The sequence below is a fragment of the Haemorhous mexicanus genome, chromosome 4 (genome assembly GCF_027477595.1).
Source record: "Haemorhous mexicanus isolate bHaeMex1 chromosome 4, bHaeMex1.pri, whole genome shotgun sequence".
Classification (NCBI taxonomy): domain Eukaryota; kingdom Metazoa; phylum Chordata; class Aves; order Passeriformes; family Fringillidae; genus Haemorhous; species Haemorhous mexicanus.
In genome coordinates this window covers 77,787,695-77,813,504 of record NC_082344.1, presented here as the reverse complement: position 1 = coordinate 77,813,504, position 25,810 = coordinate 77,787,695, and the positions used below count along the sequence as shown (strand labels likewise).

The following is a 25,810-nucleotide window of genomic DNA, read 5'->3' as shown; positions in this document are numbered from 1 at the left end:
AAGCTTGAACAAAATATAGAAATGAGAATTTCTTGCCCTAAACCAGAACAAAATGATATATTAGCATCCCTCACAAAACAGCTTCAGAAGAAATCAAGGGCCATGAGCAACCTGATCCAGTGAGCAGAATCCCTGCCCAGGACAGGGGTTTGGAACTAGGTGATCTTAAAGGCCCATTCCATGATTTTGTGAAATAAGCCTTCTCCAGGGCAGGGGACTGCCTAAAATGGTGTCAGAAAGCACAGATTGCAGCATGGTAGGCAAGTTAGGGAGTTTGGGATCTTAAAGCAGTGGCAAATTATGCAGAAAACAGGTTTGCCTCTGGATATTTGCTGTAAAATACTTCCTCTTCACCTTTATTCTGACATTTTTATAAGACAATGTAAAAATGTTCATATTCAACAATGCTGTTCTGTTTATTTAAGTAACAACAATTAAGCTTGCAGGCATTTCCTGGAGAAAGCCTTCTGGTGAGGAGCTTTCATGTTTTAACTACTCATTCATCTTCCTGTGAACATCCTGGTTTGACACCATGGATATTGAGGCTGCTACACGATCACTGTTGAGACTATAATGTGATCACTTAATGGTAGGTTGTTATTTCTTAGCACTTGATTATGGCAAGGTGCTTGTTGTATGTTGTTAAAATTATTCCAGCATGAAAATTCCCATTCTTTACCCCCTGGTTCCCACTCATAATTCCTCTCATCACAAGGTGAATTGTTTTCCCCTCATGCTCCTCACTCTTTACCCTGAGTTCTGTGTGCAGGTGAATCACCTCTTTCTTGCTATTTTGCCCCAAAGGTAATCCATTCACTTCTAAGCAAAGGGAGAGTGAAAGAGTAATAAAAGTAAAATGGGGCTCGTTGTGAAAAAGAGACACTTGGCGTGGTAATGAGGTTTCTGTGTGAGCAGAAGGGTTGAGAGGTGGTCAGAGGAGCTGGGTTATCTGTGACACTCTTGAGAGCATGTGGGTACTCTCCCATTGCTGCTGGGATCATCTTCCCAGCTCATCTCTCAAACACATTGCTCTTGTGACTCCATCCTTGCCCTGCCTCACAGTCTGAGCCTGCACCAAACAAAGCACCTTCTTTGCAACTGTCACCTCTGTTCTCCGTAGAGCTGCAGCCTTTTGCAGCCCCCAGAATCTGACATTTTTGCATGCTTTTTCTTTAAGTTGCTCCTCAGTCTTGCCAGTGCACTGCCCCCCACAGTGCCTTAGAAGGTCACCGCTTGCTCAAGTCTGCAAAAACCATAGCTCTTCAGTTCTATGCTCACCATTCGTCTCACCTTCTTTGCTTGGCTCCTCCAATGGCCAGGTCCTTCCTGCCGCTCACTTCTGAGGTTCCTGCATCTTTGGCTTTGCCTGACATCCTGCACACCAAACCTCTGATCTCAGCTGAGGCCCTGAAAGCATGTCTGCTACGTGTATGAGGATGTCTAACATGCATGTTACAGGCTGGAGACCCTCTGCTCTGGAGACAGACTGGGAGAGCTGGGGGTGTCCAGCCTGGAAAACAGAAGGCTCTGGGGAGACCTTTCAGCTCATTTCAGCATCTAAAGGGGCTTCAGGAGAATTGGAGAGGGGCCTTGGACAAGGGGGAATGGCTTCACACTGACAGAAGGCAGGGTTAGATGAGATATTGGGAAGGAATTGGGAAGAAATTAGTCCCTGTGAAGATGGTGAGGTTCTGGCATAGGTTGCATAGAAATGGTGTCCAGGTGCCCCTGGATCCCTGGCAGTGTCCAAGGCCGGGCTGGAAAGGGCTTGGAGCAGCCTGGGACAGTGGAAGGTGTCCCTGCCCATGGCAGGGGTTTGGAACGAGATGATTCTGGGATTCTACAAACTGCAGAAATCTACAGATTTTTGAGCTGGTGTACATGGGGGTCTGCAGCCCTGTGGTGTGTACTTTCTCCTGGGTCTTTAAAGGCTTTCCAAACACAACAGATAATTGGATCTCACACTCATCTGCAGACCAAAGCATGGCACAGTTTTGATTTCCTGTTTCAAAGACAAAATTTGCTTTGAATGTTTGTTTTGTACATCTTTCTTAAGGGCCCCTTACAGGCCCCTGACAGGTTGCAATAAGGTCTCCCTGGAGCCTTCTCTTCTCCAGACTGAACAACTGCAAGTTCCTCAGCCTTTACACATAGCAGAGGTACTCCAGACTTGTGATCAGTTCTCTACTGACTACAGAAAAAACCTCTGAAGAAGACATAATCACAGGATGGGTTGGAGTAGAAGGGCACTAAAAGACAAATCTCATTCCAACCCCCTGCCATGGGCAGGGACGCCTTCCACTAGACCAGGTTGCTTCAATTTGGCCTTGAACACTCCCACAGATGGGGCAGCCACAGCTTCTCTGGGCACCCTGTACTAGTGCCTTACTTCCCTCACAGGGAAGGATTTCTTCCTGAAATCTCATCTAAGCATCTTCCAGTTGCTGCCAGTTTCACAGGCCTGCTGAGGTGAGTCCCACCCTTTGGGACAGAGGCATTGCTATCCATAAAATATCAAGTACCTCATAGCCCATGCAGCACTTCTGGCCTGGTGCAAGGATGACATTTGAGGCTCCAGAAAAGCCCTTGCCTCTTACTCACTGGTGGAGCACAGCTCAGCCAAGGAATGCATTTTCCTGCCACTCACTGACTGGTCAGGACTTAACCACAACAACTTCCTAATGCCAATCTCTGCACATCGTCAGCAAACCTGTTGGCCATATCAGCAGCTGAGGCTGTTCCTTCAAGGTGGCTATTATTCCACGTGCTTATTAGTATATTTATCTGCCAGTACCAAACACAAGCTGACTCACAGATTCCCAGATAAAGCTTCTATCCAATGTTATTTCTAAAACACACAGTCCTGTTCTAAAGACACCCCTGGGGCGTGTCTCATTGCGGAAGAGCCCGCTGTTTTCAGTCTGCATTCTCAAACACAGCAGCAGCCAGTTTTGTGTGCTCAGGGTTGATCCTTTCAGCAAAGTCTGAAAAGACAGTTCTGCTCTTTCTAAACCAGCATTTTTTGTTTTGGCAGGTGTCTTGTCATCTCCCAATAGTTGTGAACCTGCACTTGCAGCTGTGCTGAATTGGAGCTGTTTTTTTCCCATTCCTTTGCCTCCTACCTTTCATCCTCATCTGTCTTTGCTCAGACTGGACACTCACATGATTATGCAGAGGAGAGCTCAAAGCAGTGCAAGAAATGTCAAAAATCTTTTCCATATTTATTTCATAGATCACAACTTTTTACATTTAAGCCATATTTATTTAAATTGGAAAAAAAAATCCAGCCCTCCAGACCTTTCTGGATTATAATGAAACACTATTTCCTCCCAAGGGATTCCGCAGTAATCTCCTTCTTGAGCCAAATGTTCTGTTTCCTTGAACAGCTGCATAGGGCTCAAACTGCAGTAGCCATCACCCCAAACTGTGCCACAGAGCTGAGCTTTTCCAGCAAAACTGGGAGCCCAGAGACGTGAGACCCTCTGGGACTGTGAATGGGGTAGGAGAACAGCCTGCACCCAAGGCAACAGGATGGAACCAAAATACAGCAAGTCAACCTCTATGAGCTGATGGTCCCTTCTAGCCTCTGACTCCATGAACTGTCATAAATCCTATGCAAAACAGTTGTATGGTGGCATCTGTTTTCTACTCTGTTCACTTCTCTCTCCCTTTCCTCATGACCCCTCTACCCAGATTTTGCAATGACTCACCCAGTGGGGCAAAGGCCACAGACCATGGGGAAGTTCCCCTCTTCTTCAGCTGCAGGCACCAGTTTAACTACACCTCCATCCCCTCTCATGGAAGTTAGCCAGACCAGTCATTCTCTTAATGATGAGTCCATGTTTAAAAGTTTGGATAAAATGTAGCTTCATAAACTTTCTATAAATGTGAGGCTCTGTATCCCAGAGATTCCATGGCTAAGGAAACTAATTTAGCCTGAGGTGGCTGAACAACAGGGTTTGCACGTGTTCTGCCAACACAGTCCTCAGCCAGTTATTAAGTTGATTTAAACCAGCATAAGTTCACCCAGGAAAGCAAGCAGCCTGCCCAGGTCACTTACTGCTGAATGCTGCTGCTCCATGACTAATTTTACTTATAGAATCATAGAATCACAGAATAGTTTGAATTGGAAGGGCCCTTAAAGACCATCTCATTCCACCTCCTCCCATGGCCAGGGACACCTTCCACTAGACTAGGTTGCTCCAAGCTCTATCCAACCTGGCCTTGGGCCCTTCCAGAGATGAGGCAGCAAAAGCTTCTGTGCACAGTTTCTTCCTAATATCCCATCTAATCTGCTCTATGACAGTGGGAATCTGTTCCCCCTTTTCTGTCACTCCAGGCCATTTTTCAGAGTCTCACTCCAGCTCTCTTGGAGCCCCTTTATTCACAGAATATTTGGAATTGGTCAGGTTGGAAGCAACCACAGTGGGTCATCTGGTCCAACTTCCCTACCCAAAAAGGGTCATCCTAGAGTACGTGGCACAGGATTGCATCCAGATGGTTCTTCAGTACATCCAGGCACTGGAGGTGCCTCAAAGGTCTCCCTGGAGCTTTCTCATCTCCAGGCTGAACAATCCCAACTCTTGCAGCCTGTCTCCAGAGCAGAGGTGAAACACCATACCATGAAAAGGAGCAGCTCTCCTATAGCTGATGCTATTTGACTGGTATGAAGCTGGAGCTCCCTTCAGGCAAGAAGCAGAGATTTTTGACAGAGTCACCAAGACAGCCCTGGAGCCCAAGGTTGGTGTCTCCTGCCACTGCTGCTTCCTTGGCTGTAGCCAGGGAAGGTGGCTAAAGCTTCAAGCAGCTGAGAAAATGCAGCTCAGTATCTTCTCCCAGAGAGTGAATACCATTCCAAGATCTGTCCCAAGAGCTGGAAGGAAGAAAGTTGATACGTGAACCAGAGGGGAGAGAGAACTGGTGGTGGGATTGCACCCAGCAGAAGCTGGGTATTGTACAGGGTCTGTCTGTGCTGCAGCTGGAAACACACCTGCATCCCTGGAGCAGTGCCTGACCTCCCCATGGTCCCTGTGATGGGGCCATGCCTGTTCCCAGGAAGTAAAAAAATGCCAAGGGAATGGCAGTACCAGGGGCTGACTGGGGAATGTGTTTCCACTCCAGATATGTGAGTCAGCCAGTGCTAGGCTGCAAGTCAAGGGCAGCAATCACATTTCCTTGTAGCTGTGTTGGAGAGGGTTGGGCAGCACTGCTCAACTCCCAGCAGAAAAGGCTGAGGCAAGAAGTTTTGTGCTTCAGGAGCCTCTGCAAATGAGTTGGGGAAGAGGAGAGGATGGGGAGGCACTAATCCAATAGCATGTCCTTCCCTTCCTCCTCCTCCTTGTCAGTAAATCTCTCTAGGGGAGGTGAGACCTCCTCAGACATATGTGGTACCATCTGCCTGCCTGTCTGCACCCTCGGGATGGTGTTAGCAGTGTGAGTCTTGCACCCATTGTGGGGCTGCCAGGGCTCATGCTCTACCAAACCACCACAGGCACCAGCTGCCCCCGCAGCCCCGACACCAGAGCAGGGGGTCGCTGAGATCAGACACAGAAGAGATGCTTCTCTGTGAGAAACACAGAATGTCCAGGGCCCTGGACAATGTGCAGCCTGTCTTTGCTGTTTTGTCTGGGGTTTGGTTTTGAATACACAAAACTGTCTTGCCTCCCTTTCTTCCTCCCAGGAATGCCCTGAATAATGCTGGCACCTCCTCTCTTTTCAGCCCCTTCCCTGAGCTGAATGTGTGGAGGGTCACATTCTGACTCTGAATGCCTTTAGAGATCCTCTTGCTGGGCTCCGTGTTGGAAGGAAGGGAGACAGAGCTGTTTGTACAGCATTCAGGCTCTCCCTGACTGACTCTAACTTGCTATTGTTGGTCAATGATCTTTCAATTACTTGCTACACTTGGGACTTTGCTCCATGCTTGAAAAAAAGGCAGATGTAGTTAACATGCTCCTTCCAGAGAGCAGGCTGGACCTGGATGATTCCTCTGAGCAGAATAGTTGCTTACAAACACAGCCTTTCTTTTTATAGATATTGTGGTTTGAGCATGTAGTTGGCTTTTTCCTTACATCAAATTTACTATTCAGTATTAGTTTTCAAAAAAATATCTGTCAGAGATGGCTCGCTGAAATGATTTTTCTGTTCCCAAGACACACAAGCCTTTTGACTTTTTTCTCCTTTTCCCTCTTTGTTCTTTATACAGTACTTTGATTTTCATTGTTAAGGTGGAGGTTATCTCAAGATATGCCAGGACTTTGGAGGAGTGGTTTTACAGAGATTATGGCTCTGGGCTGGGAGCCACACTTCCCAGGTCTGGCCCTAACTTTAGTCCTGGTCTATATAAATCAACATTTTCCAAAAGAGATATCTTGGTTTCATAGTTACCCAACCTGAGGCCATCAAATGCAGCTCTTCAGAGCCTACACATCTTCCCCCTAAAATCAGATGGAGATAAATGAATTCCATGAATCTCCGTCAAAACATGACCACAAAATAGAAAATATACAGAAAGAGACAGAGCAGATACACTGCAAGTAACTTGGCTCCTGAGATACTTTTTGCTGAACCTGGATGGATCCAGCAGCCTTCTTGATTCTACATATGATCTTTAATGTCCCTTCCTGATTCTATGTATGATCTTTAATGTCCCTTCCAAGTTAAAACATTCTATGATCCTATGAAATACTGTTTATTTTGAATTACATGGAAAACCAAACACCAAACTTTTGTAATCATTAGAGTTCTTCCAGGGCCCTGCACATAACCCAAGTCCACACAACATTTTCACAGTCTCACTAGCCACTGTGTCCTCAACAGCTTTGGAAGAGTGCACTGTTCTTAATTTTCTCCCCCAATTTCTGTGCTTCAACAAAGTTTTATTAATAGCTTTCCCCTATCCTAAAAATCTAAAGAAACTGTGCAGATGTGGTTATTATTCTGCTACTTATCATTAATGTGCCTGCAAATCTCTCAGACCTTTGTTCCCAGCAGCACTTGAGTTACTATGTTTCTGCCCTTATTAAGCACTTTTTCAAAGGACCTTTGACCATCCAAATCTAAATAAAGGAAAAAGAGAGATCAAACTAAACCTCTAGCAAACTCTGAATTTATACCTAAATGTGCTTAATAATTGGATTTGTATAGTGAAACATGCTCACAGTAGGATTTCCAGTTGGGTGGGTAGAAAATAGAGGGTTTCTGTGCTTACTCCTGCTGTTCTGAAATTTGTATCAGCTTGGGAACTTGGGTAGAAAAGCTCTTTGGTATGAGGGGGAAATTGTGCCAGTGTGAGGTCTGGGACAGGATCAAGGGAACCGAACCAAAACAAAGGTGAGTTGTTTGCAGGAAATCTGGAGAGTAAAAAAAAAAAATATTAAGTCCTTTAAATGACCCAGTAAGTATTTTGAAGGAAGAACTGGGGCTGTTCAGCCTGGAGAAGAGAAGGCTTCGGGGAGACCTTTGAGCACTTTCCAGTGTCCAAAGGAGTTACCAGAGAGCTGGAGAGAAACGTTGAACAAGGGCCTGGAATGACAGCCACTGGAATGACTTCCACTGCCAGAGGGCAGGTTAGAATCAATATTAGCAAAAATTCTTCCCTGTGAGGGTAGTGAGGGCCTGGCACAGGTTGCCCAGAGAAGCTGTTTGCCCCATCCCTGGGAGTGTTCAAGGCCAGGTTGGACAGGGTTTGGAGCAATCTGGGACAGTGGCCCCACCCATGGCACGGGATGGAACAAGACAGTGTTTAAGGTTCCTTTCAACCTAAACTGTTCTGGGATTTTACGATAAGACCACGAGGCAGTTTTTGTGTGTATAGTTGCCTCACACACCTCCACAGGCAGCAAACAAGAATCTTGAGTGAATAGATTTTGGTCTGGGCATGACCGTGTTCGGATTCAGACTCCACTGGTGCTGTGGGAGTGAAACACTGAGGTGAAGGAAAGAGGAGTTTTGGGGAAAATGGAATAACCTTCAACAGCAGAGACAGGGTACAAGGTGCTGAGGATTTGGGTATGTGGGCAGAGGTTGTAATGGGTGGAAATAGCAGGCTGGGTGAGGAGTAGAAAAAAATGGCGATGCTGGATTGCAAGATAATTGGAATGAGTGGATTCCAGGCCCTCGACTAGGGAGTTATTTAACTAGTTTAAGTTCATGACTCCTGTGAGCTCATCTCAGCAGTAGATAAAAAGCTTGTACAATGCAGCATTATTCTTATAGTTTCATGTGATTTTTGACCTCTGATATCACCATGACTTGATCCATTTTGATAAACATACCATTGAACCAGCCTCCTAGGGCAGATTCATTGTTTACATGCCTGTGATGCCCAGCTCAGCCATGACTCAGCCATCAGCAATGATGTTCTGACCTTATTAATATCAATGTAAATCTTCTTAACGCAGACATAACTTCACCCCAGAGGCTAATTCATTAATTAGCATGTCCGGCTATCCTGTCATTGGGCATATGAAGTGGGTAGTAACTTGGCTTATATACTGAGCAAATATGTGCTGAGTAAATATGGATTCAGCTGCACACATAACCACAACAGATGGGGCTATAAATGTTTGGCAGCAAGAGTGAACAGAGGTGAGTGTAACTCCTCATTCCAGACCTAATACAGTGCTGGTGGTACTTGCTTGTTGTACTTGCTTGTTTATGGTTGTCTAAAATCAATGTCCATGGAAACGGTTGTTGAATTGGCTGTTTATTTCACATACTGCATAAAGTTGTGTGACTCATAAAATATTTTAGATAGAGTAGCCTGAGTGGGAAAGGATCCACAAGGATGATGGAGTCCAGCTCCTGGCTCTGCACAGGACACCCCACAAACCCCACAATGCCTGAGAGCATTGTCCAAATGCTTCTGGAGCTTGGCAGCCCTGGGGCCTCCACAAACCCTGGGGAGCCTGTTCAGTATCTGACCACCCTCTGGGGGAAGAATCTTTTCCTACATTCACCTAAACCTTTCATGACACAGCTTCAGCCATTCCCTTTGGTCCTGTCCCTGGTCACCAGAGAGCAGAGATCAGTCACTGACGTGTTGCTCTGATATGTTTTTAGCTGTGATACACAGGGCTCTTCTATCCCTCAAGGCAATCCCCTCCCTATGTGTAGTTTGCAAAAACACCATTGTCCTGCAGTGCCTGTTGCCAGGAAAGGGTGTTTTATTCGTTCTAGTATATCTATTATGAAATATTTTTGTCTTTCAAAATAAAAATAACCAAGTCAGAACTCTGGGCTAACCTAACTCCTCTCCTTCTAAACAATATTTCATGTCAGCAAGTTGCCTGTGAATAATTAAAAAAACAAAACAAAACAAAACAAAAAAACCCAAACCAAAACAAAAAACCAAAAACATTTTTGAACATTTTTTGCATGTTAAAATGAAACAGATTAAAGCTAATATAACAATAATTATCTCCTGCAGGAGTATTTGATACAAACAGTGCCAGGGAGGACAGCGTGATCACTAACAAGGTTAGGAAAGGATTTCTTCTCTTGTGCAACAATCACAGAAGTTACTCTTCTCCCAAGTATTTGAGATTTTCCACAGGCAGCTGATGAATGCTCTGTTGGGTGGGCTGTTGCTTTATTGTCAGAACTCTCTCTTCCTGTTCTCATTTACTGGGTGACCCTTCTTAACTCTTTTTTAAAGTGATTTAAAGTTTGCTTGATGAAAAACAACCAACAACCACTGCACAAATCTAACAATTCCAGCTATCTAGTAGAAAACCTTTAGATTCCCCAACTGCAAAAACCTGTTGAATTGCTAATTTCCCATGTTGCCCAGGAAAGTTGTGGCTGCCCTATCCCTGGAAGCGTTCAAGACGAGCTTGGACAGGACTTGGAGGAATCTGCTCTATGGGGTGGTGTCCCTGCCCATGGCAGGGGGTTAGAATGAGACGAGCTTTGAGGTCCCTTCCAACCTAAACCATGTTGTGATTCTGTGATTCTGTGACTTTTAAGGAACTACTGCGGGGAAGAGGGTGGGGAGAGATCCAAGGATGGATGGCATCTTGTGCTTCGTCCGCCTAGCTGAATAAAAACCCACATAAACTGGTGAGCACAGAAGCAGTTTGCTAAGTCTGACACCAGTGAAGAGAAATTCAACTGATATCTAGGATGGGAACAATTTCTCCAAGTTTATTTGCACCTTCACCCAATGTTTTTACTTTCTGCCTTTTGTGCAACAGAGAGTTATATTTGGCAAGAAAGGGGGGAGCAGATGTTGTGAAAATATAAGTACTGTTATCACTGATAACTGCAAGTTACAACTGCAAGAACACAAACAGATGTGAGGAGACACAAAGTAGAGAATGGAGTAAGATGTGACAGCAGATGCCAAGCCCAGCCCTGAGCTGGCTATATCTGGCTAATCCATGTGGTGTTTTAGAGCCATACCAGCAATACTTCCACTGGTTGGAACCTTTTGGCATCACTTGGTGGGAGCAACCTGTGCTGGCAGCACTTGTGTGACTGTGCTGGGTTTGGGTTACCAGGCTTACAGGTGGCTCTTGTGAGGAGGTGCTGGAGCTTCCCTCCATGTCTGATGGAGCCGTGGAGGGCGTGGGGGCGCAGAGACCCACTGCAGCTCATGAACACCCCACGGCAGAGCATGGGATGCCCAAAGGAGGCTGTGCCCCCATGGGAAGCCCACAATGGAGGAGGGGCAGAGTGTGAGAAGTCCAGCCCCTGAGGAGGAAGGAGCGCAGTGGCAATGTGTGATGGACTGAGCACAGTCCCATTCCCTGTCCCCCTGCACCACTTGGAAGGAGGAGGGAGAGAAGCATGAGGAAAATTGAGCCCAGGAAGGAAGGATGGGTAGGGCAAAAAGTGATTTAGGATTGGAGTTTATTTCTCGTTGCTCTGCTCTGATTGGATTGGTAATAAATTAAACTGATTTCCCCCATGTCTTTTGCCTGTGATAGTAACTGGTGACTGATATCTACCTGCCCTTATCCCAACTATGAGCCTTTCATTATATTTTCTTCCCCTGCCCAGCTGAGGAGGGCAGTGAGAGCAGTTTTAGGAGGCACCTGGTGTCCAGCCAGGGTCACCCCATCACAGTGACAATCCAGAGAGCAGTGTCATGCACTGCCTGTATCCTGAGCTGGCTGACTCTCAGAGCCAGACTGGCTTTTCTGGCAGCACCTTGGGAAATTACTGGGTATCTGAATCCACAGATTCAGGGCATGCTGGCTGTTGTCTGTGTCCCAGGAATATAGATGTATGTAGAAATAGCCTGTCTGTGCCTCCATTTCTGTATAACCTACAAGGGATTTGCAACCTATTTCTCAACACTCACACCTCTTTTTTGTTTTGGTTGCCTTTGAATACCAGGTCAGCCCACCCCAGCAGTTTTAAACTAAACCCAAGAGTTCATCCTCCTTCTTGAGACCTCAAGCAGAAAAGGCAAAATCTCCGAGCAACAGTTTTGCTGGAGATAATTGACTGACAAGAAAAAACCAACCACTCTTTAGGATGTTTTCTTTCCTATCTACTCAACACCCTTCGTTATCCCAATAACTCACATGGAAATCACTAAGGCTCCCACCAAGAACCTCCCTCAGACAGGTAAATAACATTTGAATTTCTAAACACAAATGAATTGCTTAAATATGGTGAGCTGCCTATTTATACACAGTCTGCTGTGTGTCTTTACATTGCTGCACCTAAACCGTGGTCACCCTTTTTTTTTTCTTGTTTTTGTTTTTTTTTTTTTCTGTTTCAGTAACAAATTCTCAGCTGTTGACATCTTTCCTCACTCAAAACAATTTGTGTAAGTCAAGACACAATCATATTGCTGGAGACAGACCAAAGGTAACACTTACCCAAGAACTCCAAACACTGTCAGGTTTCTCATGTCTTTTTCACTCTGTTAAAAATGAAAGGTCTGAAATTTTCATCCTTCCTGCTGCAAAGGATATTCTTGTTGTGTTTCCAACTGAGTTTGCTGCTTTGGCCAGAAATTCAGAAGAGAATGACTTTTGACTCCTTTATTCTTCCTTGTTCAGGCCTTTGCTGTTACAAATTATGGCCCAGAAATCCTTAGTCCTTGGGGATCGCTAGCTTGTTTTCCAGGGTAGGAGGGTATCCTGTTTTTCAGATCCACTTTTTTTTTTCTTTTTTTTTTTTTTTGCTTGCACAACTAGAGTCATAAAATAACAGAGTGGTTTGAGTTGGAAGGGATCTTAAATCTCATCTCATTCTACCCCTGCCATGGCAGGGACACCTCCCACTGTCCCAGGTGCTCCAAGCCCCAGTGTCCAACCTGGCCTGAGACACTGCCAGGGATCCAGGGACAGCCCCAGCTGCTCTGGGCACCTGTGCCAGGGCCTCAGCACCTCACAGGGAACAATTTCTTTCCATTTAGCTTCCTTGCTTGCTCAGAGCCCCATTCAGCCTCACCTTGAACACTTCCTTTTCCCTCCCCTTCGCCTTGAGGTCTCCCTGTGCCTCAGGTCCACGCTCACGTGTGTGGGGGAGCTGGGGGGCATTCCCGACCTAGGGGGCACACAACCCCACTTCTGAGGGGACCTTTTCAGGCTCACCTGGGGTATGGTGACACCCTGGGATGCTAGTGGGACAGGCCCCCAGCCAAGCCGTGTCCATCGTCCATGTGCAGCCGAGCACGGGCTGCTCCATCCCAGGGCAGTGCCCGTGCCCTGTGTGGCACTGCTGGGGCACCTCCCGTGCAGGGGCAGCCGCAGGCCCCCAGTTCAGGATGGACACTACGGGGCTGGAACATGTCCAGAGTTGAGGAAGGCTCTGGAGCACCAAGAGCGGCTGAGGGGGCTCAGCCTGGAGCAGAGGAGGCTCAGGGGGACCTTGTGGCTCTGCACAGCTCCTGCCAGGAGGGGACAGCCGGGGGGGTCGGGCTCTGCTCCAGGGAACAGGGACAGGAGCAGAGGGAACGGCCTCAGGCTGAGCCGGGGGAGGTTCAGCTTGGACAGCAGGAGGAATTTCTTCCTGGAAAGGGTGGTCAGGCCTTGGAAGGGGCTGCCCAGGGAGGTGGTGGAGCCTCCATCATCCCTGGAGGTGTCCAAGGAATGCCTGGATGTGGCACTCGGCGCTCTGGGCTGTTGGAGAAGGTGGGGGGGGGTGTCACGGTTGGACTGGGTGATCCCGGAGGGCTTTTCCTACCGCAATGATTCTGATTCTGTGACTCCCGTTACTCCTTTCACTGGGGCAGTGCTCGTGTTGTATCTGTGCCAGCTGCTGCTCTCTCACCTGTAATATTTAACTAATGGGGAGCAGTAAAGGGGCTTTAATTTTACAGCTCAGTTTTAAATTGACTGATTTCCTGGGAAATGCCATTTCATGGTTTGGGAATTGCCATGTGCTTTAAACTCTGCTTGTTAACCTTGCTGAGATGAGAAACTCACCCCTAAGCGAAGAGCTCTGCAGCTGTAGCACCTAACCGAGAACTGCTACGCTGGAGACCATAATCAGCGGAACCGATTCTGCGACTGCGAGTCCCGGATCCGCCCCCTCCCCGCCGCCATGGCGGCGGCGTGACGTCACTAGCCCCGCCCTCCCAGTTCCCCCCCAACTCGCGGCCACCGTAGCGGGATCCGCGGAGGCCCCGCGGCGGCCGATGGTCCGCGTTGTGCCGCCGCCCCCCGCCCGCCCCGTTCCGACCCGGCAGCGGCCGCAGATGGCGCGGCGGGGACCGGGCAGGCGGGGCGGGAGGTCACCGGCACCGCCGCCGCCGCCGCTGCTGGCGCTGCTGCTGCTGTTGGTGCTGGGCCCCGCCGCCGCCGCCGGCGAGGAGGTGGCGGTCTCCAAGGAATGCGACAAGCCGTGCGCCAACGGCGGGCGGTGCCAGCCGGGCACCGGGCAGTGCGAGTGCCAGCCTGGCTGGGTGGGCGACCAGTGCCAGCACTGCGGGGGGCGCTTCAGGTGAGCCCCCGCGGGGCGGGGGGCGGGGACATGCCCTGCGGTGGGGCACGGAGCGCGGGGACGCGTGGGGTCGGTGTGGACGGGCGTGAGGCTGGCTCGGGGCTGGTTCAGGGCTGGTTCAGGAGTGAGGGGTTAGGTTTGGGGTACGGGGATGAAAGGCTGGTTCAAGGGTGAGAGGCTGGTTTCGGTGGGAGTTCGTTTGGACCGTGGGGATCGGGCTGGTTTGGGGTACGGAGGGGAGCGTGTGAGCGTGTGACAGCCACATCAGCGATGGGCGTGAGGGGCAGGGCAAGGGAGGAATGAGAAGACACAGCAGTGGCTCGGTGGCCCGGGTCAGGTTGCCCAAAGGAGCACTTGAGCGCAATAGGGAGGTGGGTACGAGAGGCAGGTTTGGGCACTCACACGGGTGGGGGGCTGAGGAGGGTCCAGGGGTGAGTGAGAGCAGTAGGGTTGTGGTGCAGGGGGAAGGGCCGGGTGACTGTAAAGGTGAGGGGCGGACCAGGTGAGGTGAAAGGTGAGCGGTAGGTGGAAGTGACACTAAAGGTGAGTGGCAGGTCAGGAGAATGGTGAGGGCCGCTCAGGTGATGATAAAGGTGAGCGGCAGGTCCAGGTAATGATAAAGGCGAGGGACAGGTGCAGGTGATGGTAAGGATGCAGGTATTAGGGTAGGATAGGAGCCTGTTGAGGGGACAGTAGGGGCTGGGTCTCTGGGCTGTGAGGGTGTAAGCGTGGGCCTGATTCAGGGGGATGTGGGTGTAAAGGGGTGGGCAGGAGGCATGAAGGGGGACAGAAGGATGCAGAGGGAGAGGAGGGTGTGAGGAAACAGGCTTGAGGGGAGATGGCAGCGTGGGTGTGGTGGGGTGACAGTGTGGAAGGTTTGGAGGTCCCCAGAGGAGGTGAGTGGTTGGGCTTCTTGAGGGAGCTCTCAGAGCAATGGGATATGGATGTTTAGTGCCCCAGTTGGTGAGTACAGGGTGTTTGTAATGCAAAAAAGCACCTCTAAGGGGGCTGAATTTTTGGTGTTGGTTGGTTGGCTGGGGTTGCACAGGCGTAACAGGTGATCAGTTGTGATTCTAAGGGGCTGTGTAGGAGCAGGGATGTGTTTGTAGGGCAGTGGGGGGTCTAGGTGTGTTGGATTGCAAGCCAGGAAAATGTTGAGTTTTAATAGGTCCAGACAGAAAGTAAAGCTGGAGGGGAGTGGATAGGGGGATTTTTTTTTTTTTTTTTTTTTGGCAGCAGGGTTAGGTTTGGGAATTTATAAATGGAAGTGTAAGGATGGTGGGTGAATGGGGGTGGCTTTGTGTGTGGATGTGGCTGGAGCTGGAAGCTGATGGAAGCAGTGAGGAGCAGGTGGACAGAGGAGGACAGTGTGGGTGTGGGGCCAGTTCCTGGGCGGGGAGAAGGACTAATGTATGGATGGGACTAGATCACACTTAGAACAGGTTGGAGGAGAAGGGCGTGCAAGTGGGCATTAGGGCTGAGTGGAGACTCTAGAGGTGTTTGGAGGGGGGCTAAGGAAGCTCCTCTTGGCAGATCAGCAGGTGCTGGTTTTGGTTAAAGGTTGTTTCAGGAGAGGTATGTGCAGGGGAGGGAAGCAGTAATCCGTATGGGAGTAGCTGTCGTTTGGGAGGCTCATCGTCTGGAGATGTAATGCTGCTGGCTTTTGGGAAGGGACAGTGGGAATAGCAGCCTGGTGGGTAAAAGCTCCTGGGCTTGTGAGGAGATGAGACTGGGCGGTGGGAGGGGATTGAACAGGACAGAGGGTATTGGGAGAATCCTGCTGCTTCAGAGTAATGTTTTTTGATGAAAAAAAGGCTAAAGAAGGGCTCTGGGCAGGGGGATGGGATCCCCTGGCTCTGCACTGGTCCAGGCCATGTGCAAACAACTGTGTGTGGGAATGAGGGGTGTCTGCACAGGACAGTGATTTTTGGTCTATATGCTGATGGAAAGTGCATTTCTGCAGTGCTAGGGCCAGTTCTTCTAGTGTTGAGTTCCTCGGTTGAGTTTGTGTCTGAGGTGTATCCCACTGGATGAGAAAATGGAAATCTTCATGGGAATAGGCTGAGGATGCTCCCTGGCTTCTGTATTATGGCAAGAATTTCTGTAAGATGGTTACCTGCCTTGGATTCGTCAGCTGTGGCAGTGAGAGAGCCAGTGTGTGTGTCTGCATGCATTAGGTGAATTCCCTGGCAAAGCTGATTCCTGGAAAAGGAGGAAATGAGAAAAGGATGATTATCCTAGGCAGTGACTGCTTTCTTGGGGAGCTGCTGAAAGTACCAAGCACCCTTTGATGATGTTCCTTATGGGTTTGGGAAGAGGGTAACTGTCTATATAACCTGAACTCTTGGAAGAAAAATACTTTAATTTTTTTATTCATATTTATTGACCATCTGTAGATGAGTGTATGTTGCAAACAGTTTGAAAGGGGTTTTGTATGGAAGTTATTACAGGCTAGGCAAGCCCTGGAAGTCCAGACCTGCCTTTTTAATGTCTTTTTGCCACTGTCATGATAAGCATTTTCTTTTAGCTGGGAGAGCACTTTAAGGAATAGCCTCATACCTGTTACTTTCTTGGAGAAACTTAGGATATTTGTGGTTTTAAGGAGGTTGGATTTGAGAGGCTTCTTTTCCGAATGGTAATGTCAAGTAAAAGAAGAATTGGTATATGTTCACTGCTAATAGAACCTCAATTTTTTATCCTCTTACCTGTTTTGATAAAACTTCTTTTTTCTTTCTCGCATATAATTCTAGTCTAAAATTTTGCCTGAAAATATAATACGTGTTTTTCTCTGTAGATGGTTTATTAGTCTGTTTATAAGTTTATTAAGAAGTTGAAATTTCTAGTAATGTTTTTAAACTTGGAGCTCTGAGAAATGCAAACAAGCAAAGTTCATAGTTTTGCAGTCATGTGTCTTCTTTCACATGCCTTGAGTTTGCTCTGTCTCCTATCAGAATTGGCTCTGCAGGAGGTTTTTGTTTGGTTCACAGTTGTCAAGAGTTTGGCTTTAAAGAACTTAATGTGCTATTAGATGCTGTAGGTACAAATGGGAAGTAGAAGAGCAGGTGAAAATTATTTTCTAAGTGCAGTGGATTCTATGTGCTTATCTGCTGGACTGAGAGATGTAATTAAATTTGGCATGATAATCATCCTATCTTATCTAGATGTGTATGATGACTGCATTTGTGGCCTTGACTGTTTTCATTTACATTGTAAAGATAGATCTTGTGCTTCACTAACCTCCTAATCTCTCACATCTTCTTGTGTTCACAGTCAAGGATGAACATTGTAGCATCGAGTTGCAGTCTTCTAATATTCCGTTTCCCTTTTTCCCTGGGAAATCTTTTTTTTTAGACTGCAGTTAGATGTATGAGTAACACACCCCAGATCAGTGGTGCTTTTTAGAGGTGGAAGGCTGATTCAGGAAGGACTTCAGGTGACTCTTTTTTAAGATGTGGAACCAGCCACTTTAGTTGTTCAAAGATAAACATCTTGGTGTTAACGGGAGCTGAAACAGAAAACACAGAATGTGCCTGATGTGCTTGTGTCTTCTATTTCAGTACAAACCTCCAGAGGGCTCTGGGCTGGCTGGAGGCTGCTGTGAGCTTCAAGCTGCCATGAAATGGGCAGGAGAGGAGCTGCTGCTGGGAGGGATGAGAAACTCCCCAGTCACAGAGCTGCAGCAGCATCCTGAGATAACATTTGGAGCAGTGGGAGCTTGGGAGCTCCAAACTTGAGAGTGAAATTGGCAGCATTGATTATTGTACAATCAAAAAGATGCTGCACACTTTGTTAACAGACTCTTCAAAGCTCTGTCTGCAGTTCAGTGACACAACCTCTCATCCTGCCTAAACTAAGTTGTCAGCCACCTGCCTAGTTAGCAGATGGAATTAAAGGTGGAAAAGCCCTCTAAGATCATCCAGTCCAGCCGCCCTCCAGCACTGCAAAGACCACCACTAACCATATCCACATGTTTTTGAGTACACTTCCAGGGACAGGAACTCAGCCACTTTCCTGGGCAGTCTGTTCCAGTGCCTGACCAACCTTTCCATGAAGACATTTTCCCCAGTATCCAGTCTAACCCCTGCACCAGAAGTGCAACTCGAGGCCATTTCCTCTTGGTTCTGTCTCTTGTTCCCTGGGAGTAGAGCCTGACTTCCCCTGGCTGCACCCTTCTGTCTGGGAGTTGTAGGGAGTGAATGAGAACGAGCTCTTCTCATTCTAACCCCAAGTTTTTCCAGGCTGAGCCCTCCCAGCTCCCCCAGCTGCTCCTCACCAGACAAGGCAGGTAAAGCACAGAGCAAGAAATGACCTCTGGTTCACTTACATTTATTGTCCTGAGATTGTAAAGGGTTGGGTTAACAAATTCAGGATAATGATTGACTTATTGAACAGTTAGTGTATGTGGATTGTGTGTGTAGACTCACTGATGGGCAGTTTGATGTTTGTAGCTTAAAATAATATTTTGGCTGTATAATGAAATACCAAATTATTCCAGGAATATGGATTTTGTGTGTAAAGGTACTAGTGCTCCTTTCATGGTAATACTCTTTTTGTGGTGGGAGATGGCAAATGTAGGACTTAACCATGCAACCTGACAGTTGAGGAGTAAAAAACAGATTAGAGCGTGTCCTTTAAGCTCCCTTTTTAGTGATATAATGGGAGCAGTTACGTGCTGCTGATTAAATGTTATGAAGGACTTGGTGGCAGTAGAGTGTGCTTGGCCAAAGAACATTACAGTGAAGAGGAATTTTATATCTAGGTTTGTGTAAATCACTCTGTGAGAGAGTTGTGAGCTGGAAAAGAACTATGACAATTCTCTTTGTTAAATAAATAGGAACTTTTGGTCAAAAGCTTAAATACAAACTGTTGTCTTTAAGAAGCTACCTGAGGCAGTTTGTAGATTTAGGGAGGTCAGGAAGATGCTTAATAGATCCAAGGATGTTGGCAATTTGAATCAAATTGGTTTAAGTGCTCAAATTAGATCTGGGGCCTGCATTTGTGCCTGATCCCCATTCTGTTCCTCTCTTTTCATTAGGATATTATTGTGCTTTAAAATGATTTTCTCTTCCATGCTGCTTAATGAAAGACTTACTCAAACACTGTGCACTGGTACAAAAGAGTTAGCTATTTGAGTAGGTAATACTTAAACATCAATTTTAATGAATACACTGAGGAAAAAAAGAATAATTAAATGTTTTTTTTTAGTTCTTGGAGGTATGTGTGGATATCCTTATGAATGCATATCTGTATTTCTATCTGTCCCTACATGTATACAATATATAAATATTATCTATTTTTGTGGCTTGGAGCAAACCTGGTCTAGTGGAAGGTGGGACTAGTGGAAGGTGAAGGAGGTCTTCAAGGTCCTTTCCCACCCAGACCGTTCCATGATTCTGTTTAAATGATCTGTTCATCGAGAAACTCATGGGTAATATTTAATCTGAATTCTCTGTTATTGCTCCTCTCACTGTTTCATTGGACAATCTGATATTTTACTAGGGCTGTTTTAAGAACAAAACTTCACCTGTGAAATAATTCAGTATTTTTGAAATATCTGAGTTGTTCTGCAGTTTTTGCCGTGCACTAAACAAGCAGCATAAATATTTGACTTGTGGTAGGTTTTGTTAATGTTTGCAATAAGCTCACTGCTTATTTTCAGTCTGCTTTATAGCAAGGAGGCAGTAGTGGAAAATTCAGAGCAGTCAGACAAAACAGCTCATGCTGGATCCTGCCCATCACCTCTGTCACACACACATCCAGTGCCTTGCCTGTTGGAGCTTTAGTGGTTGGAATTACTGAACACTCAGTGTGTGTGTGTGAGAGAGAAGTCCTGTCCTGTTCCCATCTTCTGCTGAGCACGTCTGAGCATGAGACCTCCTGGAACAGAGCAGATGAAGGATAACATTCCTGTGCCTGCCAAATCCAGAAACATATCACTGACTTGGACTTACAAACGCCTCCTTATCTGCAGTGGTCACCATTTGTCACCATTTATCTCATTTCTCTGTTTCTGTAAGTATCAGGAAATACCTGCCTGAGTCCCTTAGCAGTTGTCTGACACTGCTCTAGATTTTTCCAATATTTCAGTCTCAGTTGTTCCTTTTGTTTTGGATGCAAAATAATCACAGAATGGTTTGGGTTGGAAGGAACCTTAAAGCTCTTCTCATTCAAACCCCCTGCTGTGGGCAGGGACTCCTTCTGCTAGACCAAGTTGCTCCAAACCCCGTCCATCCTGATCTTGAGCACTTCCAAGAGTGGGGCAGCCACCATTTCCCTTGGAAACTAATAAAATAAACTCAGGTCCAAGCAGGTGTTTGTTACCATCTTCATCAATTTACATTTAACAGAAATAACTTACATTGATATACCAAAAAATGACTGAGATTAGCACTGTTTTCACAGAAAATAGTTTCTTTCTTGAATTTAAAAAAAAAAAAATCTAGGACCAGCGATCCTTTTATTCCCATGTCCTGATATATTTAAATAATATTTGAAATGTATGTGATGGATTTGACTTTCCTGGCTTGTTCCTCTGAAGCTTTTGTGAGCGATCAGATTTCAAACCCCGAGCTTCCTAACATGTTTATGAAATCCATGCTGAAAATCCTACATTTAGGTAATGCTGCTGCTGACCAAGCTGTTGTCTTACTGTATTAATTTAGGATACCCTTGGGTCCTCTTTTCTTGAACGGTTTCCTTGAAGATTTTTTTCTGATTTGAAGTTCTAAGCACAGCACTTAGAATTACCTTCTTGACCAGATAGAGCTTTACTTCTTTTTCCCACTCTCAAAATACTCCCTGCAAGTAGGAGCTTTTAAATCACATCTTCTAAAGCACAGTGAAAAACCAGAGTAAAACAGGCCAAAGATGGGATTGAGGATGATGAGATTTTGTAAGTGAAGTAGTTTTGGGGAAGGAGGGAGCTGCTCCAAACTGGAATTCACCATAAGAAGGACTACAGCAGGTTTATGCCAGTGCTTTGTTCTTGCACAGCCACATGCTCACTAAAACACCATTAAAACACTGCAGCATCTTGGAAGCTGGGCTGGAATATTTGGTGATCAATTTTACAGCAGTGAACAGAGATAATAATTTGCTTTTGTGCATGGTTTTGAGTGAAATACTCATTTAGTCTCCGAAATACTGGAGCAGTAATGATGTTTGCTTTTTGTTTCCTGCTTTTGTTCCATTGCTTTGTTTATGGCTGATCCTCTCAGAAGTTCCTTTAGATCTACTTGAGATTGTCACTTTTCCTCCTTTTGCTTAAAATAAATATTTATTTGATGGAGAGGCAGGTTGCTTGCAGGGTTTTGGTGGATGTGTGCTGCATACAGATGATTCCAGGCATGGTTTGGGCTTGAATGGGAAATGCTTGGGATATTCAGAATGTAAGAACTCTGTCCTTATTGCAGAGTTGTGACATCATTAGGGTTGTTAAGAGCCCTTAATTGCACACAGAACAAGCTTTATGTAGCAATCTGATAACCTAAATTTGGAACAATGACATAGTGGGGGATTTGGAGAATAATTGAAAGAAAATGGACTCCCTTTTAGGCTGATAATAAGTGTCTTAGTGCATCTTGCATGATGAGGAAGAATTTAAATGTTTTACTGATGAGCTGAGCAATATTCCTGCTAAAGAGGGGCAGCTGATCAGAACAGATTGTGAGAAGTACTTCTTGGACACCCCAGGATCTGGAAAATATTCCTGGTCATGGTTGTGGCTTCACTTGGTAAAACAAGTTTCCTGCAGTATCACCAGATTCAGAATTTTCAGTTCCCTGAAAATGCAGAAGTGGAATTGAGCTGGTTTAAGGGACACCATGCTGACAGAGGTGGTCTGGGCATTCCAGCCAAGGATTTTCCAGTGTGTAAACTACCTTTTATTCCCTGCTGTGCCCGCTGGGCTCACCGCTGCAGAAGTGAAAGCACTGCTGTACACAAACTTAGCTCGGGTGTGCTCAGTGTGTGTTGCAAAAAATTAAATAGGAGGTTGTTGCTTCGTGTAGGTACAGGGTGTTACACATCATCTTTGGGGTGAAAATTATCTATAATGACCTTTACCACGAGACAGTGCTGCTCAGCTTTATGCAGGATGTACAAATACAGCTGTGAAAATCCCAGATTTTCTATTATTTGCCTTAGCCCTTTGTTTCCTGATTCTCAGAAATCTTCTTTTTTTTTTTCTTTGCTATTTTCTATAAGCTGAAAGAAAAAAAAATAAGGAAAGTTGTACTAGGAAAACACTCTTTGGAAGACTTCCTTATTAGTGTTTGCATTGCTTGAAAATTTAATATCTGTCTCCAAGGTGGTGCTTGTCTACTCAAAGGATAAAAAGCTTGGCACAGATGAATTAGCATTTTTTTTGTAAACTCCTTTTATAAACTCAAATACAGAAAGTGAGAGGTATTTTTCCATTCAGAAAATTTAGGTTTGGTTTAGTATTTTTTCATGTCAAAAGGAAGGAATGTCTTCAATTGCTTTGTGATTAAAAGCTGTTTAGTCATTGCAGTGAAAAAAATTACTCCTTCAATGGATTAGCTGTGTATTGAGTGGCTTTAGTGTTTTTTTTTTGTTTTTTTTTTGGTGGTGGTGGCTTTTTTTTTGGTGTTTTTTTTTTTTTTTTTTTGTTGTTTATTTATTTAATTTTTTTCCCCCCTCAGTTTCTTTGTGCTTGTGCCATTCTCTCTTTCCTGCCACAGTTTAGTCATTTTCCACATGTTGGTGTCATGTCACTGCTCCCTGGTATTTTGAAGGTAATTGCACTATCTAGGGAAAATCTATGATTCAGGTTTACCCTGAGTGCAGCTTTTAGGATTTCATTGCTTGTTACGATCAAGAACGTGTTTGAGTTCCTCTAAAATAAGTTTTTCTGTGTGGTTTTGTGAAGACTTTTTGCAGCAAGGTGCAACATGTTTCCTGCCAGAGTTGTGTACCTGTCTGCTTAATGATTAATTTACACAGTCAATCTCCCATTAATCCAGAGTGGAGAGTCTCACTTGAATTATATAGTGATTTCAGAGCTTAGATCTCTAGTGTCTGCTTGCTGCATACTTTGATCTTGTGTGAAATCATCAAAGGTGATGCTGCAAAGATTTCCAGCCTTTGCAAGACCTGAGTTGCAGAGTAGTGAGGAACTGAAGTGCTGACTGGGTTGGCCAGTGCTAGAAGAAAAAAAAACAAACCAGGGAAAACTCCAGCCTTGTTTTCTATTAAGGATTTTAGTGCTGCTAGGAAAAAAAATACTGCTGTATCCAAATTGTGAGCATAGACTGAAGTTGCTGGCTCGCTGGAAGCGAAGTATTGAATTCCAAATGATATAGGGAGAAATAATTAGTTTTGAGGTCGCTGGTGATTTTAGTTTTTTTCAGGGGGAGATCAGGAACAGGCAGAATTGTAGGGTGGGTTGCTATTAGTTTTGTTGAAAAAGTTGAAATGTGTTGTTGAAGATACACTCTGCATTTGCATTTATGTATAGTTGCTGCCTCCTTGTTTGACAGTGTGTCAGTGCACTTTAGTTAAGGGATTGATGTATTACACTGAAACACATAACAGGCAGCTCTATAAATTTGGGTCAGGCAGTGTCTTCCTCACAAGCACGGGTTGCAGTGACTCTTTAAAGTTACTGGTTTTCATTTTGGGAATAGTAATGGGTGTTTAAGTATGCCCTTGTTCAACTTCTGGAGGATGAATCATTTTGAGGAGGTGTTGATGTGGTTCAAAGTCAAAACCAGGATTTGACTTCCCGCCTATGCACACTTTTTCTGAAACATCCATACTAATATTACTGGAATTTTAAATTTTCTGGTGGATACTCTGATAGTCTGTTAACTTGTTTTATCTGAATTTATGTGATGAGCCCAAAGAAAACTCTAGAGCTACTGAAAGCATGTTAAACCAGTAATTTGTGGATCATTTTCAGCTTTTCTCAGTACCTGAGCTGATGAGAATTTCTGGGACAGCAGGCAAATGTCAGTACCAGCAGAATTCTCTTATCTGAATGGTACAATAATAATTTCTATGCAAGTTTGAAGTTTGAATGTGAGAGGATGGGGATTTGGATTTCTGGTAGAAACAGGAATGTGTGGTCTGGCTGGAAAAGCTGAAATGACTTTATAGCCTCTAACTTTACTGTTCCCTTGAGAATAGGTGATCACAGACTTCAGGAGTCAATACAGTTCATCATCTAATCCCCTTGGTTCAGTTTCTCTGTCAATTAATTAGGGCAAATTATTTATATCATCTAAAGATGTTCTGATGATGACTCTATTTACATAGGAGTTTGGAGGTTTGGAAGCATATTTTAATGACACTTTGGCATAGCAACTTCTATCCAGTTGTCTATTCTGAGAATAATACTGCCCTACAGAAGAAATGTGGTTAATGTTACTATAAATATGCCTAAATCATCTTCACTGAGGCTGATGAAAAAGGATATTGTGTGTTAAAAGTGATGGAGTTTAAATGTGATCTTAATTTCTTTATTCAGCTCTTATGGGAATTTGTCATGTGATATGGAAAGAAAAGAAATCACAATGTGGAAATTGTGTTATCAGATCAAAGCTGGTTGAGGCATCAGAGTGGCTTCTGTGCCTGAGCTTTGCTTGCTTGCAGTGCAAGATGTGTGTGCATTAGCTGGGCCGTGGTGCTGGAGGGGACATCCTTTGCTATATTCCCCCTGTCTAAATCCCACTGATTTTCCAGTATCCCAAGGCAGGTAGGATTGAAGCATGAGTGCAGACATGAAGGTATGGTGACTCTCATTATTTAGTTGTAGACCTGGGCTCCTCCAGCAGTGCCCTGTGGTAAGACAGGTTCAGCATGAGTTTCACCAGTGCCACTGAGATTGGCTGGGCTGGAGGTTCTCCCAAGGAACGTGGAGCGAGTGCTTTCCCTTCTCTTGTAGGTTGAATTCATACATCTGTTCTACACTTTGCCAAGGGCAGAGGCACCTTCTACTGTCCCAGGTTGTTCCAAACCCCATCCAATTGGGCCTTGGACACTTCCAGGGATGCGGCAGCCACACTTGCTCTGGGCACCCTGTGCCAGGGCCTTACATCCTCACAGGGAAGCATTTCTCCCCAGTATCCCATCTAACCCTGCCTGCAGTCAGTGGGACAGCATTCCTCCTTGTACTGTCATTTCATGTCCTTGTCCAAAGTCTCTCTCCAGCTCTCTTGGAGCTGTTTTAGGTACTGCAAGGTGCTGGAATTTCTTCCTGGAGCTTTCTCCAGACTGAACAAACCCCAGCTCTCTCAGCCTGTGTCCATAGGGTTCCTTGCTTTTTACCTGTGGATTTGAAGAAGAAATTCTCTAGGAGACAACCATGTGTGTGTCTACTGATTTCTGTTTGCACTTGAATTTTTCATACATTTCATATTGATTTAAAGCTAAAAATTTGCAGAAGCCTGAGCCCTTCATGGTTAGGCTTTGTGGGGCGCTCTCTGGGCATCAAGGCTGTCTTGTGTTTCTGTAGTAAGTTCAATAAATAATAAATCAACTTCTGGCTTTCACTGAAGGAAATCTTTCTGTTCAGGTTTAGGGAGATCAACAGGATTCTATAAACACAACTGAAATTGATGTTTCCTTAGTGTCTTGTAACACACTGAAAATATGAAAGTAGGTGGTTGAAGGCCACTACTCATCGATGCTGGAGGAGATAAACCACTATGGATGATCTCTGTGGTAACTGTCGTATCTGAAGAAGAAAAAGCATCCATTTTGAGGTCAGAAAGCATTGTGGAAAGTTTTTAAATTCTCCTAACTTAAACATGTGATAAGTGCAGTTAAGGGGTGCCATACCTGATGGCCAAAGTGAGCGTTGGAAGCCCTTTGACAGGCTGGTCTGTTGATCTGCTGAAGATTAACAGCAGGTCGGGACTGTGACTTGGCATGAGATGCTTTCCTT

General features: G+C 45.5%; 1 protein-coding gene across 1 annotated transcript in view; it reads left to right on the top strand.

Annotated features, from left to right (window-relative positions):
- The first annotated feature begins 13,582 nt into the window (after window positions 1-13,582).
- ATRN (attractin) overlaps window positions 13,583-25,810 on the top strand; it is a 149,605-nt gene continuing 137,377 nt past the window's right edge. Inside the window, exon 1 of the mRNA XM_059845596.1 lies at window positions 13,583-13,902. Coding sequence (XP_059701579.1) covers window positions 13,598-13,902 — 305 coding nt within the window. The 5' untranslated portion in view covers window positions 13,583-13,597. The remainder of the gene's footprint in view (window positions 13,903-25,810) is intronic.